Source organism: Aspergillus lentulus (genome assembly GCF_001445615.1).
Source record: "Aspergillus lentulus DNA, contig: Alt12, strain: IFM 54703, whole genome shotgun sequence".
In the NCBI taxonomy this organism is placed as follows: Eukaryota; Fungi; Ascomycota; class Eurotiomycetes; order Eurotiales; family Aspergillaceae; genus Aspergillus; species Aspergillus lentulus.
The window spans coordinates 1,391,341-1,408,728 of record NW_028322115.1 but is presented as its reverse complement, the minus strand read 5'-3'; the positions used below and the strand labels follow the sequence as shown (position 1 = coordinate 1,408,728).

The 17,388-nt window shown below is 47.6% G+C and overlaps 3 protein-coding genes across 3 annotated transcripts; 2 read left to right on the top strand and 1 right to left on the bottom strand.

Annotated features, from left to right (window-relative positions):
* Window positions 1-5,721: 5,721 nt before the first annotated feature.
* Window positions 5,722-6,811, top strand: ALT_6391 (putative AT DNA binding protein; the record flags this gene model as incomplete). Its single annotated transcript, XM_089600065.1, has 2 exons — window positions 5,722-5,767; window positions 5,862-6,811. The coding sequence occupies 2 exons, from the start codon at window positions 5,722-5,724 to the stop codon at window positions 6,809-6,811; spliced, it is 996 nt and encodes a 331-aa protein (XP_089455527.1).
* A 1,141-nt stretch (window positions 6,812-7,952) lies between these two features.
* On the bottom strand, window positions 7,953-10,739 carry ALT_6390 (serine/threonine-protein kinase; the record flags this gene model as incomplete). The annotated part of the gene is made up of 5 exons (XM_089600064.1): window positions 7,953-9,116; window positions 9,181-9,318; window positions 9,375-10,169; window positions 10,254-10,407; window positions 10,654-10,739. 5 exons carry the CDS (start codon window positions 10,737-10,739, stop codon window positions 7,953-7,955), a joined length of 2,337 nt encoding a protein of 778 aa, XP_089455526.1.
* A 511-nt stretch (window positions 10,740-11,250) lies between these two features.
* ALT_6389 (TRAPP subunit BET5) lies at window positions 11,251-12,483 on the top strand (the record flags this gene model as incomplete). The annotated part of the gene is made up of 5 exons (XM_089600063.1): window positions 11,251-11,287; window positions 11,354-11,564; window positions 11,635-11,780; window positions 11,845-11,933; window positions 12,352-12,483. 5 exons carry the CDS (start codon window positions 11,251-11,253, stop codon window positions 12,481-12,483), a joined length of 615 nt encoding a protein of 204 aa, XP_089455525.1.
* Between the last annotated feature and the right edge of the window lie 4,905 nt (window positions 12,484-17,388).

Below are 17,388 nucleotides of genomic sequence, written 5' to 3'. Positions count from 1 at the left end.
GGGTTGAAGATGAGAGAGAAGTTCCATTCTTCACCTTGATATGTTTCTATTGTCCTGACAAGTTTGAATAACTGCTGTCTCGAAGCCACAAAAGCGAAGGCAGGATAAAAAGCATGCAGCAAAGAGGTTGGAACCAGTTGATGTTCTCACCGCCCGGTCCAACGCGAAGTGGAAGCGAAGGGATAGATCGATATCACTTCATCAGTGAATCAGCCCTTCACTGGCAGATGGGAACAGATGGCTAATCAGAGTAGAATTCCTTTCCATTCAGGTACAAATGGTGGGATGGGACGTTGTTTGTGCTGATGGATGCTTCGAAATCAGTGCGGGTATTCCCATTATAGGCATCAGCTACCAATCCCCAATCACGCGCAAAGTATTGTGTTCCTGTTGTTTTCTTGATCATTTCAATCCTCATCCTCTTAAGGCTTATTTCTTTGGTCTCTCAGCGCCCCGCGCCTCTCATATGTCTGGCAAAGGCACTTCTCGATGGATGGACAAGTCCGACGCCAACCGGTCGATCTGCACACAATAACCTGCGTCAGTAACAACTGCGACGTGTGCCAACTCTCTCTGATATAGACACAATTTCATTCTCATGCTCGCTTCTGTCACTGGGGTTACCACGGCGAAATCAACGTGAGGTATGTCCCCGGGCCAAAGGCCATGGAACGATCGAACCGGGTGGACGCGAAACGGGACATGAAGCAATTTTCAACGAGTATCCTGACAGTAGCGCTGGAGTAATGCGGAAGAGGAACTTTGCCAGACACTGCCTAGGATGTAATCCTCTCGTCTCTCATTGTCGGCTAACTCGTAGGATCGCAGAGACTGCAGAGCCACACTGCTGTATGTTCATAGTGGGGGTTGTACATCCTGGTCCCTCAACCGAAAATACCCTCCCAGCTTTGGGCCCCCTCGGCTTCTGCAGACCTTGCTCGGCCGGGTCAGTATCAAGTACGATGGGAAACGAGCAGATTATGCGGGTGCAAAATTCAACGAACTCTGACAAGACCCGTGTTCGTGAATTGTTTCTGTCTTCTTAAGCGATTCATTCGAAGTGGTGCGATTTGAGGCGGGTAGTGATTGGACACTGTTGTCGCACTTTCGATTATGCATGGGTATTTGGAGTGGACTAAGTGGGAACAAACACTTGCAGCGGAGGTCAAACCGTCATAGAGCTGAAGTACGTAGTACTCCATTTTAAACCAGAAGAGCGACTCAGCCATAAAATATGTGGCCAGAAAAATTAAAAATTTCGTGAGCTATGCATGAGCGAGGAGGGCATGGTGTTTCAGTTGGATACAGAAGAAACTGGTGTGAGTGGCTGCACAAGAGCTGGGGTTGTTGTCTCAAAACATGCCAGTTGGACTTCGGCGTTTAAGAGCCAGTCATTTCCTGACTTCACATCCTGATCTTAAATTCTTATTTATAGAGCGTTAGAAGCTCCCCGATAACAAAATGGATGAGAAAGTGGTCGAGTTCTAGATGGGCAAGGGAAAAGAGGGAATGGTGAAGTAGTAATTCGTGGTAGAAGAGGAAGAATAATGGTCACTACTACGGAGTACTACTACCTGGTACTAGGTAGTTAGACACTGGAGGTCTCGCAAGGAAGAATACCTGGCCTCCATCCGTCAGCGAGCTGTAATAATGTTACTTGGGTAATGAATGTTGCACGTTTACCACGTAAAGAGAGCCCACTGCACACCCCGCCCGGCAGTACAGTACTGTACCTACCTTAGTTGTCGAGATGAATTGCAAACTACGTACCTATTTTGGGGAAGAAATGAGCCATAGACGGCGCCATTCTGGTTTGTGCGGTCATGAGATGAATACGTAGGGCTAATCTGTATATCCTACCAACGTAACAGAGTGGCAATGTCAACTGTCAATAGTGAGAACCTGGAACATCTTCAATGCATCAGGATGGATGCATTGGTACCTAGTGGTACTTGTATGGAATACCTACCTTCGATACCCTGAGGGCGGGAGTACCTGCAGGTCAGGTAGGTAAGGAAATTACGTTACCCAACTTACTTTCAGTCATACCTTAGCCAAGCGCTGAAGGTAGATACCTGATGTAGATACGTACCTTGAAAGAGCATAGGTATTATTGACTCGCTTCTTGAGGTTGCATACTACCTAATCCGTACAGGTAGTCCTGGACCTAAGGGGGTTGTCTTCTTCGTCCATTACCTTATCATCATTACCTTAGCTAGGCACAGTTAATTTATCATATTTTACTGTTTTCTACGAGGTACGTTCAACTTGCCTACGTAGTACTACCCGTACCTAGGATCTCATGGCTGCGCCACTGAAACTTGACCAACTTTAATACTCTCTCAGTTTATCTCAAAGTACTCCTACTGTTTGTGTTAAGATCTAACTATTCCAAGTCGCGCAGATCATCGAGAAACATCTTTCATGAAGGTTATGCTTCCCCAAACAATGACGAATCGGAAAAAGGAGGTCATTCATCGACAAGTGGTCCATGCAAAATGCCCGAAACTGCCATGTTGAACTACACTTCTGCCGGTTGAATCAAACCGGCGGGGCGTGTCTCTCCTGCACGCCGCTGATTCTCATGCATAAAACTATCCTGTTATCGATCCAATGCGATGAATTCCATGCTTGCTAAGATGCAAGTAATACGGATACGTCCTTTCTGATTTGACCACTCGAATTTCGTCGTGTCCAAGAACAAACACGATGCATACTTACTCCATGCTTCAATCTCTTACGGAGTAGTTAGAATTTCCACTAAACAAGGAATCTGAGCCGACATTGGCTGGGTTGATCATGCTACAGAGTCTCTTAGGACAACGATGCGGCACACTTACAATGTACAGTGATCAATGAAGGGAATGCATTGGTGTCAAAGTCCACTCGCTATGACAGCGTTCGACCAAGGTCTGAGCCATTGTATCTCCTTGACCTTGTTCCTTTATTGGGGAATCTTTTCCTCATCTCGTACCTTATGATTGGTCGTTTTCTTCCTCTCGTTCTCATTTGCCCGCTTATTCTGCCATTTTATTATCTGTATTTGCGATAATCCCACACTCTATATTTTATGCATGCTCCTAAGCTTGTTGACAGAGTAACCAATGTGGGCCAGTGTATGAGTCTCACTCTTTCTGATTGATCGCAGGTTCCGATGGATTGTTGTGCTCGAATGTCGGATCGATTCATGCAGTATGCCATCAATATCCATCATTCGTATCCGTCCCAGCCTCCAGAATTAACACTCCATTCAAAACAATCTACCCCACTTCTTCCAGCGCCGTTTTCACCATCCTAACCTCCATTCACTCCGTCTGTTGTCTGGCATGCTGGTCTCCAGGTGGTTTTTCTCCACTATACCATAATGGCTTGAAGATGCCCCAATCCTTAATTGAATCGATGCACAGCGCACCCATTGTTTGCTTTCTTTCGTCAGGACTTGTCACAGCTGTTAGATTATCATGGAGCGCTCAACGGAGCACAACATTATTATTACGGGGCGATGAGGTGCTGTCTTTTGGGATGGATCGACCGCACTACTTCCTGCAGCTCGGAGCTAGGCCCCGAACCTCGCTCCTCAAGCTTCCAGTCCTGAAAAACCTATCGATTCTAGTGCGTTGACCCAATATCTTGGGGCGCAATGTCCACCTATCAATCATTGTCTAGCGTCCATGATACTCATGGCTGGAACGCCCTGCTCTCTTACTAGAATCCCTTGCTCCAAGTCATGGCACCTGTCTAGCTAATAGCGGGACGGTTGAGGGTTCCCTCCAGTTTTCTTTCTATTTGACATGATTCCTTTTTCTCACGCCAGTTCTTCTTCTTTATCATGGTCAAATTGTATTGCTTTTGTTTCATTCTACTGCCTTTTGTGTGTTGTTCTTTTCCTTTGACTTTGCCGCCGCCGCCGTGGTGCGGGAGTACAGCAGTAGGCTGAGGGTGCTGTTGCATCACGCCTTCAATGCGGGTCTGGCTGGCCGTTTCTACCCCTGCTCTCTTCCTAAACCGTCCAGGTTCTTGTCGCCCTTTGATCACTGTGCGTCCAAAGAGTGGATGATTTTATACGTTTCTTTTCCCGTGATAATCCTAGTCTCATTCGGAGCAGGAAGCAGAGGGGCCACGTCTGGTGCGCTGCACATTCGTGTATCCCATGGCGTCGTCCTTTCCGCTCTTGCGACAGTGTAGACGCTTGGAATCATCTGAAACATTCGTTTCTGAAACACTATGCTCTTCTAGGTAGGGTATGGTTCAATTCTATCCACCCCCGGCTGGCTGGTCCCGCAAACATTAGATATGCTTTAATTTCGCTGGTCCGGGAAGTTCTCTTGGTCACTATCTACCTACTGTGGCTCCATCTCGCCGCTTTTCACAGGACAAGCGCAGGAGAACTAAGAGAGAAAAGAGTCCCTGCAGCTTTCCTTACTGCTAACCGGCCGCATGCTGGTGCATCTGCACTGTCTTCTGCGCTGTCCCGAATGAAAAGTCCGTTTGGTCTGAAAATATTCCCGGGGCAGAAATAAATCAGACTGATTTATTTTTGTCTGCTTCCTGCAGTCTAATTGACTTTCTTTCGTCCCATTTCCCCCCTTTTTCTCATTCTTTTACTTTCCCTGTCATATTTCGTTATTCTCTGATTGAAACTACTCGTCCTTGGTACGACATGCATCATTGAGACTGTTTTGTTCCAGATATCCAGTCGATCGTCGACGACGATAGGTCCTCTTGACATCTCCTATCCGGTGGCCACAGCACGGTTCAACCCCATTGTTTTGTTGTCGCTGTCGCGGTCGTTGCTGTCGTTATCGATCTTCTTTCTTTTATTTCTTGACGTTCGTTTTCGATAGTCTCTTCCCAACCCCAGCGATTTGGACCATTCTCGCTGCGACTGGCGATATATAGCATCCCAAGTTGCAAATCTGCCTTTGTCTCGAGGATCCCTCGATATATCCTTTGCTCCTTGCGTCATTTAGCCGTCGCCTCATATATCGAGATCTGTCCAGTCTATTAGCGGACGCGAGCCTGAACTTCATGCCTTCTATTCGAAGTACCGACCTATGTCCATCCTCCGCTGTTTTTGATCTTCATCGCCTTCAGCAGTTTCCTTTGTCGGCATTTGCTGCCCTCTTAGCCTAGTTCCTGAATTGGTTCTGGAAAATCCACGTGCTTGTTTGTACTTACGCCCCTGTAGACGCATTGTTCCGCTTGGGAGGCTTTGTGGTTGTTTCACTTCTGTCATCTTCTAGATTGGTTTCCTGTTGGTATCTCTCTTACATTTCTCTTTTGTTTCTTCGTGTTCGGTTTGCTGTTTTGCTCTCGAGACCGTTGGACCCGTAGTCGCGCATCGCGCCATTTTCTAGGTTGGGCTCCACTTGCACCGAAGCGAACGCTATCCTGGCTTCGTTTGTTGACGGATTGGGAGGGAAAAGAAGCTAGCTAAAGTCGCTTCCATGATCTACGGGATATGTCGAATATATCGGAAAGGCCATGGACCGAAGAGGAGAGGGTAAGACCAGACTCCTTCCATCGTCAAGCATTCATCAAGACGCTCCATGCGGTTTCCAATGTTCGCACGTCCTGCCATACTGACTATGTCTCCAGTACGCTCTACTTACTGAGATTCTCAAGAAGGCAGGAGTCCCTTCCAGTCGCCTGGTCCAAATGATAAAAGATTTCCATATTATCCCAAGCTGGACGGATATTCCTCTTCCACCAGGTACAGATATGCCGGCCCTCTGCTTGTCTCCTGCTGTTTTCGTCTTTTGGGTGCGTACGTCTCATGTCGTATTTGCACTGTGTCGAGGTTTTCGTCAAGGTCAGAGTGGATAGTTCAGCCTGGCTCTTGCTAATCTACTCTGGTCCAGGCCGTTCCCTGAATTCCTGTCAGTTCGCTTTTCACAGTATGTGCCAAGAGCAGCAGCAGCAACAGCAGCAACAACAGCAGCAACAACAGCAGCAACAACAACAGCAACAACAACAGCAACAGCCACAGATGTCTGTCCCTGTCAATCAGGGCCTGGTACCGTTTCCACCGCCCCGTCATGAGTTATCTGCACCACCAGCAGTTCAACCCGAGGGTAGTCACATGCGAAAGCGGCCGCTTTTCCTCTTGGATAAACCGCCTCTTGCCCCACGCGCTATCCAGCCTCGGCCAGCTGCCAGTACGGCCTCTTACAGCAGCGAGAGCAGCGCTTCTGCGCTCCTCTCTCCGAGTGTGGAAAGTATTACGACCAAAGGCGAGCCGCCCCGGAAACGAGGCCGGCCAAGCAAAGCCGAAGCAGAGCGACGCAAGGCAGCTGCCGAGGCTCGAGGCGAAGCATACCCTCCTCCCCGAAGGTCGGGGTCTCATAGGCTGAAAGCTCCTTCAACACCAGCCAGCCCGCCAAGGGTTATGTCTTCAAGCACTTCGTTTACACCTCAGGCGGGTCTCCGGCCCGTGGAAGTCCAGAATCCGGAGCTGCGCTATGCACCGCCGCCTGGGAGGCCAGTTACGCTCATGGTACCCATCGACCATGGACGAGCAAGAGGGGTACCGACTCGTGACCCCGGACCGATACTAAGAGAGCTTCCAAGACCGACCGACCCACGGCAGACTCTTCCTTCACCCCAAGCGTTACAGATGAGCCACGCAGAGCCGGCGGGGCGAACGGGTCCTGGGGAGCGACCATTTGAGCCTCGTCCCTCAGAAAGGTTCTCCTTTGGAGACAGCAGTCGACATATCCTGACCGATCCTGCAAGCAGACGGCCAGAAGCGCCCGCATTGTCTACTCCCGAAGTACCTGCTGCCACCTCAGCCGAAAGAAGATCCGACTGACATCATCTGGCTAAAGAAGAAGTGCAGGACGGTCTTGTCTCTCTCTTTCTCTTTCTGTCCCTTTCTCTCTTTGTTTGTTGTAACCCCATTTCTGTTCCCTCTTTCCTTCAAAAGCCATGGTTGCTCACGATGAACGATATAAACTCTTCAGTTTTGAGCGATAGATAGCATTGGTTCTCACTCATCACGAACCAGTTGAGAAGACGACTTGCGAAGAGTGCTACGACTAACGGCATATTCGATGCAATCTTTGCTTCTTTCTTTACCAACCTCTGTGTTGTTTTCTTTTTCGGCGAATTCTGATTGCTCACGATCGGCAATGGCCCTCAGATCAACAAGTTGATACGTCGTCTACGCGTTGAGCAGCCGAAGCACACAGGTCCAATCACTTTCTTTGACAGATGTTCTGACTTATCTAAATCCGACGAATACATATGCGCACCACGATACTTATTGTCTCACGCAGCAGAAGCAAGATAGGTCAAGCCTCCGCCTCAGCCTTGAACATACTTTGTTTCATTCGAAATCAGTCCTATTGTACGCGGCCATGTTGAACGCACCAAGTTCCTATGACAATGACGTTATTTTCCTCGCCTGCGATCATTGTTGCATATCTCATTTCTCTACAGCGCCTCCCATGTCTTTCCATTCAAAGATCGACATGTACGATCAATCAATTTATGACCACGGCTGCATATTGCCACCATCTCTCATGTTCTTCACTGCCTTTCATCATTGTCCCTCTTTTTCCTCGTCCTCAATTTTGCGTTTTTTAATTTTCTTTCCCCCTTAACTTTTTCGTGGAAGGTCTTATGTGCTCACCGGGATGGGTCTGATGCCCTTTGTATGTATAATAACTAATGTCAACATTGCAGGCATATTCACCTGTCTTATGTCGAACCATGTCCTTTTGAGCGCTTGCTATATTTTTCCAGAGACTAAGCTGGTAAAACTACTTATGTGAAGATTCGGTTCATACCATAAGAGGTTGATAGCTGCAGGTCGTATGTCCGGCAATAGATCATTCATCTCAACACATATAGTTAGCGTAGAGAAATATGCCTAGCGGAGCACCACATCGAAGAACAATCTTCCGACGGTGCCGATTGCAGTCGGCTTCAACAACTCAATCTTCGATATCTCAAGGGCTGTGATTGCCCCTGACACGATCTAAGAGGTTCTTCAACTTGCTTTTCGCGTTTTCCGGCGACGACGTCAACGAGCCTCCCGTAGCCGTCGATTTAGTGGCAGTGTCAGGCTCGTGATCTGCCATGGTGGCAGGTGCAGACAGCTGTTCTTGAGCATGGGCTCCATTTGCTTCTAACTTGAGTTGCTCATCCAGCTGAGTTTTTATCATGCTCACTCCAGAGCGCGGGCTGGACGGCGCCGTGATCTTCTCACCAATAACTGTATCTGCTTCGCAAGCAGCAGTTTCGTGGTTCGTCCCAAGAGACCCGTCCTCGACAAGCCTTAAGACCTCGTCTTTGTCTTCAACGCGCCGAGTTAAGTACACTTTGGGTAGAGTACCTTCACGAGCCAGAGTGAGTTTACGGATTCGAGCGATCTCCTGTCGATACGCTGTTTCATAAATGTCGAATTCAGCAGCACCTGGTGACTCGCTCACTATAGGGATGACCTCATTCCCTGCTAGACTCGTCTCTAGGGGCTCGTCTGACAGTAGAGTTTCCGATTGGTCGGCGATACGCTCCATATCGGTATCATGTCCTCCTTCCAGAGCCGACCCCGTGTAGGTGGATGGACCAATAAAGAGGTATGGGAATGCCTCTTCTAAAGGATCCCGAGCGTGGCCCCTGGTACCCTCGACGCTGCGCTTTGTTGTAGCCGAACTGGCCCGCGACAGCGTTTTCTGGGGGGAAGGGGACTGACGAGAGAAAGTCGCCTGTAGATCGTCGACCGAGCTGGTGCGAGGCTTGTAGCTGGAGATAGAGCCTGAATCTTGTCTCTCCGGTGTAATGCCCGCAGAACGTTCGGTTGAGCTGCCTAGCACAGGGTCTTGTTGGGTAGTATACTTGCCGGCTGAATCACTAATTTCGAGTGATTTTTCTCGCTTCTGATGATAACCTTTCAGAACGCTCTCACGTTCCCAGGGCTTCCTATTGTATGAAGTTACACTCTGGCTTTTGTTGCCCATGAGAGTGTCGCTGGCCGAGACGCTCTCTTCCGGGTCCATCTCGAGCGGCGGCTCCACAAAATGACTCTCATACTCCTGGCCGAGTATACTTTGCATCACTGGCTCGGCTTTAGCTGGACCTAGAAGCCGTTTGAAACGTTTCGCAGCTTTCATCTGCAGCTTTTATGTCAACTGATTGCGTGGGAAGACAGAGTAGCGTTAGGGCACAAAGACATACCACAGCCATAATGTGGCCCACATTCCTTGTTATAGCGGTATTCATTTCCTCCTCAGTTGGGGACTCCACTATCTCCGCAATATTCTCCTCCTCAGGCAAGAGAAGGTCGGAGCCGTTTCTTGTCACCCAGGGATGCGCCTGGACTATTCCATGAGACACGTGTTGCTGTTGATATACAGCAGGAAACAACTCACTCGCAACTCTCTCATTGTGATCCTTTTGCTCGGATCCTTCTCCAGTATCCGCAATATCAAGTCTTTGAAGTTGTCATCCGTTTCCTCTTCGCATACAACGGGGTCGTTTTTGATGGCTTCATAGAGTTCGAAGATGCTTTGCTTCTCAAATGGCAGCCTCCCATAGCGGAGACAGTAGAGAGTAACACCCATAGACCAGATATCTGCTGCTCTTCCCGAGACATCGCCATGCTTTACCACACACAGCTCCGGCGGAAGAAAGGCAGGCGAGCCAGCCGATTTGGCTGTGAACATATCCGAATCCTTCTCAAACATTTCGGATACTCCAAAATCAACAATCTTGAGAACATCATCATTCGTCAATAAACAGTTGTCTGGTTTGATATCTCGATGCACGATACCCTGGCCATGTAAATATTCAATTCCCAAAATCAAGTCGCGGAACCAGCAGCGACATTGTTCATCACTGTAAGGGTCGGCCCTTTCTTCCAGTCCAACCTTCATGATTACGCCCTTTTTACACATTTCCATCACCATATATAGGGAGTCCTCTGTGGGATCATCTAAAACTTCAATCAAAGACACCAGGTTGCTGTGGTTCAGCTTCTTCATGATGGCGATCTCTTCCTTGATGAGATAAAGTGGGTTCTTGCCGTGTTCGTCCTCATTCCCCGACGGATGACGATGTAGAGGAGAGTTGAAGCCATCCGATGGTCGTTTAGGGCCTCGAGGTCTGCGGAGAAGATGTGATTGGGCGCGTTTCCTTAGTCGTGATTTAGAGAACTCCTTGACGGCCTGTGGAAACACACCTTTTGTTAGCATAGCGTCCATCTCACATACAGCAAACCGGCTTACGCATCAGAAGGACAGTCGCCTTACAAATTCATTCCCATATTGATCAACTGCGAGGTGAACTGCACCGAAGGATCCTCTGCCAATCTCCTGCTTTATAACATATTGATTGATCCTGTGTTCGGCAGTCCCATCATCTTGGCTCGTCGTATACTCGGAGCGAGCATTCAGGGTTTCCTGCCTCCAATGAATTAGTCAATCGGACGCAGCAAAAAAGTGATCGAGTGATAATAACCTTCACTGGACGTCGGACTTTCGGATTTCGGCGATAGTGCCTCTGCGGGCTTTCAGAGGAAGGCGTGGAACTAATGCCAGGATCTACTCAGCAATGAACACTTGCAAATTGGATGAGAAGATATGCAGGATAATCGAGCGCAGTGGCGTCTAGAAATGAATGACGAAGCCGGGAGTATATAGTTCGACTCACGCGTAACGGCTAGGCTTGGGTTTGGGACGGTCATTCATGGCGTTGAGGATATCCTTGTGCTTGGGTGCAGCAATTTCGTCGGCCATCGAATGGACCTCAAAAGTGTTCAAAAGCCAATTGAGTGGGATGAATTATGTCTAGCAGAACTGTATTCCTTCAAGCGTGAAATGCTGAGTATTATTGCACTAATAATAAACCTGGGTGCCTAAGCCGAATGTGGGGAATATCGGGGAAGAGTCGAAGTTCCGATGACAGGTCAGAAAGTGACTGAAACGAGAGTAACTAAAAGGCCCGCGTAAGAAGAAGAAATGTGGCCAACTTGCTAAATATTGCCCATCAGGCTATCTTGTTCCACAGTACGGAGCAAATAATTCGAGTGGGATGAGGGAGCAAAAGGGTTGGTGAATTGACACCTTTTCGAGAGAAGAGAGAGGGGAAGTGGTTTCTCACCGCCCACGAGCATTCTTGTCTCGACGAGCCTAATTGAACCGCTCTTATTGTTACTCATCACCATCGTTGTTGAGTTAATTTCCACGGCTTGAGATCCGCTGCATTATTTTGCTCTCTGGTCGTCGTTGTCGATATACATCCGGTGAAATGGTCGTCTATTCGTTCTATATCTTCGACCGCCACGGTAATAATCTCCCTTTTCTATTGTAAACAAACACAGTAGCTGATCTGCCCCTTTGCACGCTTCTAGCCGAGTGCATTTATAAGAGGCGATGGCTTCCCCGTCCGGCCTCTATAGTCGGTAAATCGTCGCGACCGACTTCTGAAGTGGCTACTCAGAATGGTGTCCCCTCTGTTTTTGGCCAATCTGCGCGTACGACCGACGACGATGCGAAGCTGATTTTCGGTACTGTTTTTTCCCTTCGAAACATGGTGCGCAAGTTGGGAGGCGAGGATGACAGGTGAGAATATAGCCATTGAGCTGCTTCTATCGAATTTGATTTCTTAATTGACGAATACTTGTACACCTAGCTTCGTCACTTATCGCACCAGCCAATACAAGCTTCACTACTACGAAACTCCCACGAATATCAAGTTTGTCATGCTCACGGATGTCAAGAGTCCGAGCATGCGAGTTGCTTTACAGCAGATTTATATCAATCTTTACGTCGAGTATGGTACGTGATTCGTGGTCAGCCTCGATATCGTCATAACTATTTCTAACGGTTTCATCATTATTAGTTGTCAAAAATCCGCTGTCCCCTGTCGAACATCCGGGAGGCGTGGGTGTGAATAATGAACTGTTCGAAGAGTCCCTCGAGCAATTTGTGGTAAGTATCGTCAGCCTTACGGTTATTGAACACACGCGAGGTTCCCATATGATCTTTTGAGACGTTGTCTTACCTATCTATAGACCCGAGTCCTATCCTAGAGGCCGGTACCCGATGGATAGGCCGGCGAATATCTTTATACGTAACCCTTTTATGATGCTGGAACGCCTTACCCATCATTGAACTTGATCAGAGCTACCGACTGTCGTTGTTATACTCTCACGGATCGGAATATCCGGTCATGCATCGATCGTGTTGGCAGGCTTACGTGAAATACGAGGTCGGAGTTTGCCAATCCCGTCTCTGCAATCGAACACGCCCCTTGAATAGACCATTTCACAACTTGCGAGCATGAGGAAGCCCCGGCAGACAGGAACCCTTCTCTTCCTGGGGCCATCACAGCATGGAACTATCACAGCGCGAAAATGAAACCATCTGTGGTCTCACCATCGTCACTACCGTCGAGGAGTTGTATACACAGCTCCAGCCGACAGTTGGGGTTTCAAATCGCTGCGGCGACAACCCAGGCTCTTCCCGCGGTCGATTTTGACCTTGGGTTTGCTATTTGTTGTTGCATGCACTTTTCGACCGCCTTGTGTCTTTCGAGCATCACGGAAGATCGCATTCAAAGGGTATTCTGGAAATAGTTGCGCGCTCATTGTTGGGGGACCGCTCGCTAACTGTGGCTGAAGAACAGCCCTTCTGGTCATGCCGTTGCCTTCTCAGAAGAGTTCAGACCAGGCATGGGATATTTCGAGAGAGACCATACGCCAAGATAGAAGTGCTAGGGCTCATTCAAGTGAACCGAGAAATTTATGAGCACGTCGTTGGAATGCAGTCGAGAATGAATCTATTAGACACAACTCGCTGAGAGGGAGTGGATAGGCCCAGACTGGATCTCTGTTCTTACTTGCAAGAAAAGGCATTAAGGAACAAACATTATGCAAATCAAACGACAACTCATCATTGTGAAATGGTCCGTCTACCTCTAAGATCAGCAAGATACGGTTCCTCGTACATGCTGATAGGTTCTGATAATCCCTCATACCAGTCGTGGCCTTGTTGGGATCAGCAAAAGTTCAAAGAGAAAGTGCAGAAGCACCTGCAGCCATCCCAGGAAGGGTATCCCATATTAGCCACTGCAATGCAGCTCGGGCGTCTTGTTTGTATCTTAAGTCTCGTATAGAGGCTGCAGGGCCGATAATGCAAGAGCATTCATTATTAATGATTGGCGCTCATAATTCGCTCATCCGCCAATGGTGTACGCTACATAGGAACCTGTGGATGGCATTGATTGTTAAAATAACTCAAGTCTATGCCTACGGGCGTCTGACAGGACACTGGAGCTGAGATATGCTTGACCAGTGACGACATTGAAACATCAATCAATCTGTCCGCACTCTGCAGTATGCAGCATGCATGCGGCAGATATGCAAGTTGCTCGGCAAAAGAGTATGCTTTGGGGATAATGGATCCGAGTTGCTTTCCTCCGCGTCCATACTTGGACAAATCCAACTGCTACTGTACCTTTGATACCGTCATTCTAGTGGGTAATAATAATGAATGGCTCGTGCTGACTCTCATTCCACCAACCAAATCCGGGGCTAGCCTAACCAGGATAAGCTTCTTCGGAAGGCCAAATGAAAATGGAGCAACGGAAGCTTGTTACCAACACGTTGACGTGGGAAATTACACTCCCAAGTGAAATTTATCAATTCGTAAGATACATGGGCACTGCAATTTAAGGTAAAGGTACCTGATATGAAGTACCTACCTAAGCTACCGTACCTTTGGTAGATACTATTTCAGCTTTGCAATATGGGAATATTAATAACACTAATCAACATGGGCACACTAATGGTACTTTATAAATCATTGGACGGTGGAAAGTGGCTTGATCCAGGGTTTTGATTTTCTTTGAGTGGCACCAGATTTTACCGAGTATGGTTCTCGATTTACTCCGTACCAGAGGGTTAACCCCTTGACGGGACTCATAATTACTCCGTACAAGACACCTACAGATGAGACGATTACACCGACGAATGATGAAGGGGTTGTCTATTATTATTCTGGTTAAGTCAAAAAGTCCAGTGCGGTTAAGCAGGGTTTAGCCTTCAATGTAGCCTGGGATATGTACATTTACTGAAGTAGTAGTACAAACCACAAACGCTTATTTCTTACAGTCCTGAAACTAAGGTACTGTATGGTGGCTGTCGCTGTGGCTTACACTTTGTGATTACGGAGTACAACATACTGTATGAATACCGAGTAGTTGACAGTATAATAATAACGCTACCACATGGCAACAATAAATAAGATGCAATCTCTTTAGACTATTCGTGGATATTCGTATCTGCAGGTAGCTCGAACAGGAAGAGCACATGGTTCCCGTTCATTGCTTCTTCCTAAAAAATGTCGTGATATTGATACTGTCTGGACAAAATGAATTGATGAGCATGAAGAGAATGTATTACCGCGAGTCTCTCGACATGGTTTATTTAATCGTACATTTCCCATACACCTCCGCGGGCTGAGCTGAGCGATTCTCGCACCCACTCAGTGCTACCTGCTGTTGCTGCAAAATCCATGCTTCACCTGCCCAGAGTAGCGGTCAACGATAGTAGGTACACCAGGCAGTTACCTGCCAGGCATAGGATGGCCAGGTCGCGGTAGTGGTACGTGAAAAATGTGGACTTTCTCCTTGAAATCCCGGCATGACAAGCCAGGATATCCACTGATCCCAGCTCAACCTTCTATAGTTGTGCACCAGAGTTGAACTCTGATCCCTGGACAGTTTATTCGGACGAAATTAGTGGATGAGCCATGTTCTTGCATCCCGTTCTCCAGGGTGCTTCCCGTCTCAATCACACCGTGTTTCTTCGCCGAAGCTACTATTGTCCCAAGTTATGGCCAAGCATAGCAAGGAGGAACCTTGGAACGTACATATCAGCTCATTTCTGGGGGACTGTCTCATTATAGAGGCGAGTAACCTCCGTTAACAAAGTGACGACTCATAATTCTCTTTTTAACTCAGAGGACTCCACGCAAGTTCTGAGGATGAGATTGAAATCTCTGCTGCAGCTTGCCATGTCGCATGAGACGTATAACTAGAAGCAATTCGCCGTCAGCGTTCACCGAGTCGCTTCAAGTCTCGACAGGTCCTTAAAGCGGCTACTATCATTCCTTTTTTGTTGAACAGTCCGAGCAATGTCCCTGACAGCAAGTAGCAGTCCGAGATTTAAGCACATACTTTATAAAAGCATCGCTACTGGACGCTCTGTGGCATCTAGGAAGATTGATTAGGTGCAAATACATGGGTATTCGCCGGTCATCGATGGCTTTCCTGTCCTTTGGCATTACATTGAATACATCGAATCTTCCAGCTGACAGAATCCTGCTCTGCAACGTAATCAACTGGAAGCTAGTCCGGTTCGTCACTCACTGATAAATCCAGATATTTCACTTGCACAGATGTCTCCTAATGTTGCAGACAGTCTCCATTACCTCAAGGGCGCTCTTCTGTTCTTCTTTGAGCAATACGCCTACGTTCCTTCCACTACTCCAGAGTGTAGAGTTTAGCCAAATATTGTAGGTCTCCTAGGCTTATCCCATGCGTCAGTGGGATGACCAAAAAAAGATAGTGGTTTTGTAAGACCATCCTAGATGAGCTGACTACATGTGCCCCTCACCACTGGCTCCCTTTAGCATTGCACAATTCATTGCTTTCAATCAACAATAATATGCTCCGTATACCCGCGTCAAATTGGTGCGATCAGGCTAGTTTATCCCACTCGTTCTGATTGGCCCTGAAAATCCCTCGTTTCATCCTGCACCTACTGAACGGCCACCATTTCAATGTGCTTACAGCTTGATGATGCGCCAAGAAGACAGCATGTCTTGGTAGCTGCCAGATGTCGAAAGTGAAAAAGTGCAGGTGATTGCAGCATGGCGTGGGGTCCATCTTGCCAGAGCTTGACGATTGCTTGATGCTCGAGAGTATATACAAGCAGGAACTGTCTCTTGTACGAACCGTCTATTGGGTCGGTTGTTCCAGCTTAGGAGCATAACAATAATGTGCAAAATACCTGGTTACCAGTTACTGCAATAATACCATTTTATCAACTCCCACTCCCTTTCAATCTTCGTATCAATCTTCGTAGCTGCTGCGTGCTGATCCCACGCAGCCAAGATCTTCACAGCGTAACCAAAACGAAAGACATGCATGATTGAAATGACTGGAGGAGATGATGACGGATATCCTAGGTTAACTTTGTACACAGATCGCTCATGATCAGATCACGAAGTCATGTACACGAGAATGCGGGCTCCTTGGGCGTTGTTGATCAAAACTCTCTTTGACTTCAAGAACAGCTGGTGGAAAGAGCTTTCAATCAGTACTGGGATCCATTGGCTGATTATCTTCAGCACTGATGCAAGTTTAGGAGCTAATTTCGCGGGGAAATTCCATTGATCTGTCGGATCTTGTTTGACTAGATAAATAGTAGCTAGCTAACTACTCCGTGGCTTACCCTTGCATTAAAGGAACAAAGGCCTTCGTGGATAATGTTCTATATCTCCTTGCGAATGGGACAGCTGTTCATTCACCCCATCCATACTCCATCCAGTTGTCAATTTGACTGATGGCTCCCATTTATTTACGTTGACCCTAGTCTTATAAGCATACAGAATTGACAGTATAGCCCGGAGGCCGCGGAGACCGCAGAGGCATGAAGGTCTTCAGAATCATCTGATGTGTAGCTGTTTTGCGCACGAGAAAGAGCAGGCCGAACGGTTTAACAGTTCTTGCTGAGAATAGTGCTTGACTGGCGGATAGCCCTCCGCTGCGAGTCGATCATCGGCCTCCATACGATAGGAAACAATTTGATATCCGTTCGAAAAAGCGGAAATCAGATATCTTTACAGTTTCAACCCCTCATGCGTCTTGGCTTTTTCAGAGAATTTGGCCTTTCAGGTGATGTTAGTGGAGAAGACAAAGCTTTTGAGATTGGTCCAAGAGGGGAGGACTACCCGCCATAGCTGCTAGCTGATGATGCTAATTGACACTTGAGCATCTAATGATCCAATTGTCCTAGAGAAGAGCCACTCAAGCCACCGGATCCTGTTACTGACATGCGGGGGCAATTAATAATAATATTAAAATATGATCAGATCACATCAATATGCATGAGCAGGGAGAATGCACAGCCTCAATTTTGTTGCCTGCTATTGCCTCTTTCCGGTAACTACAACGTCACCTCGGACCATTATTATTCATTATTGTGAGAGATCAAGGCGATAATCGGCATTGTGGCACAAAGCATGGACTGATTGAGAATGAGGAACTAGCGTCATCCTACTGACTTTCCAAAAGGGAAGGAAAAGCATGCTCGATGATGTTTACCATACTCGATACATTTTGCTATTGTAAGTATAGAGATAGGTTACGGTAGTGTTT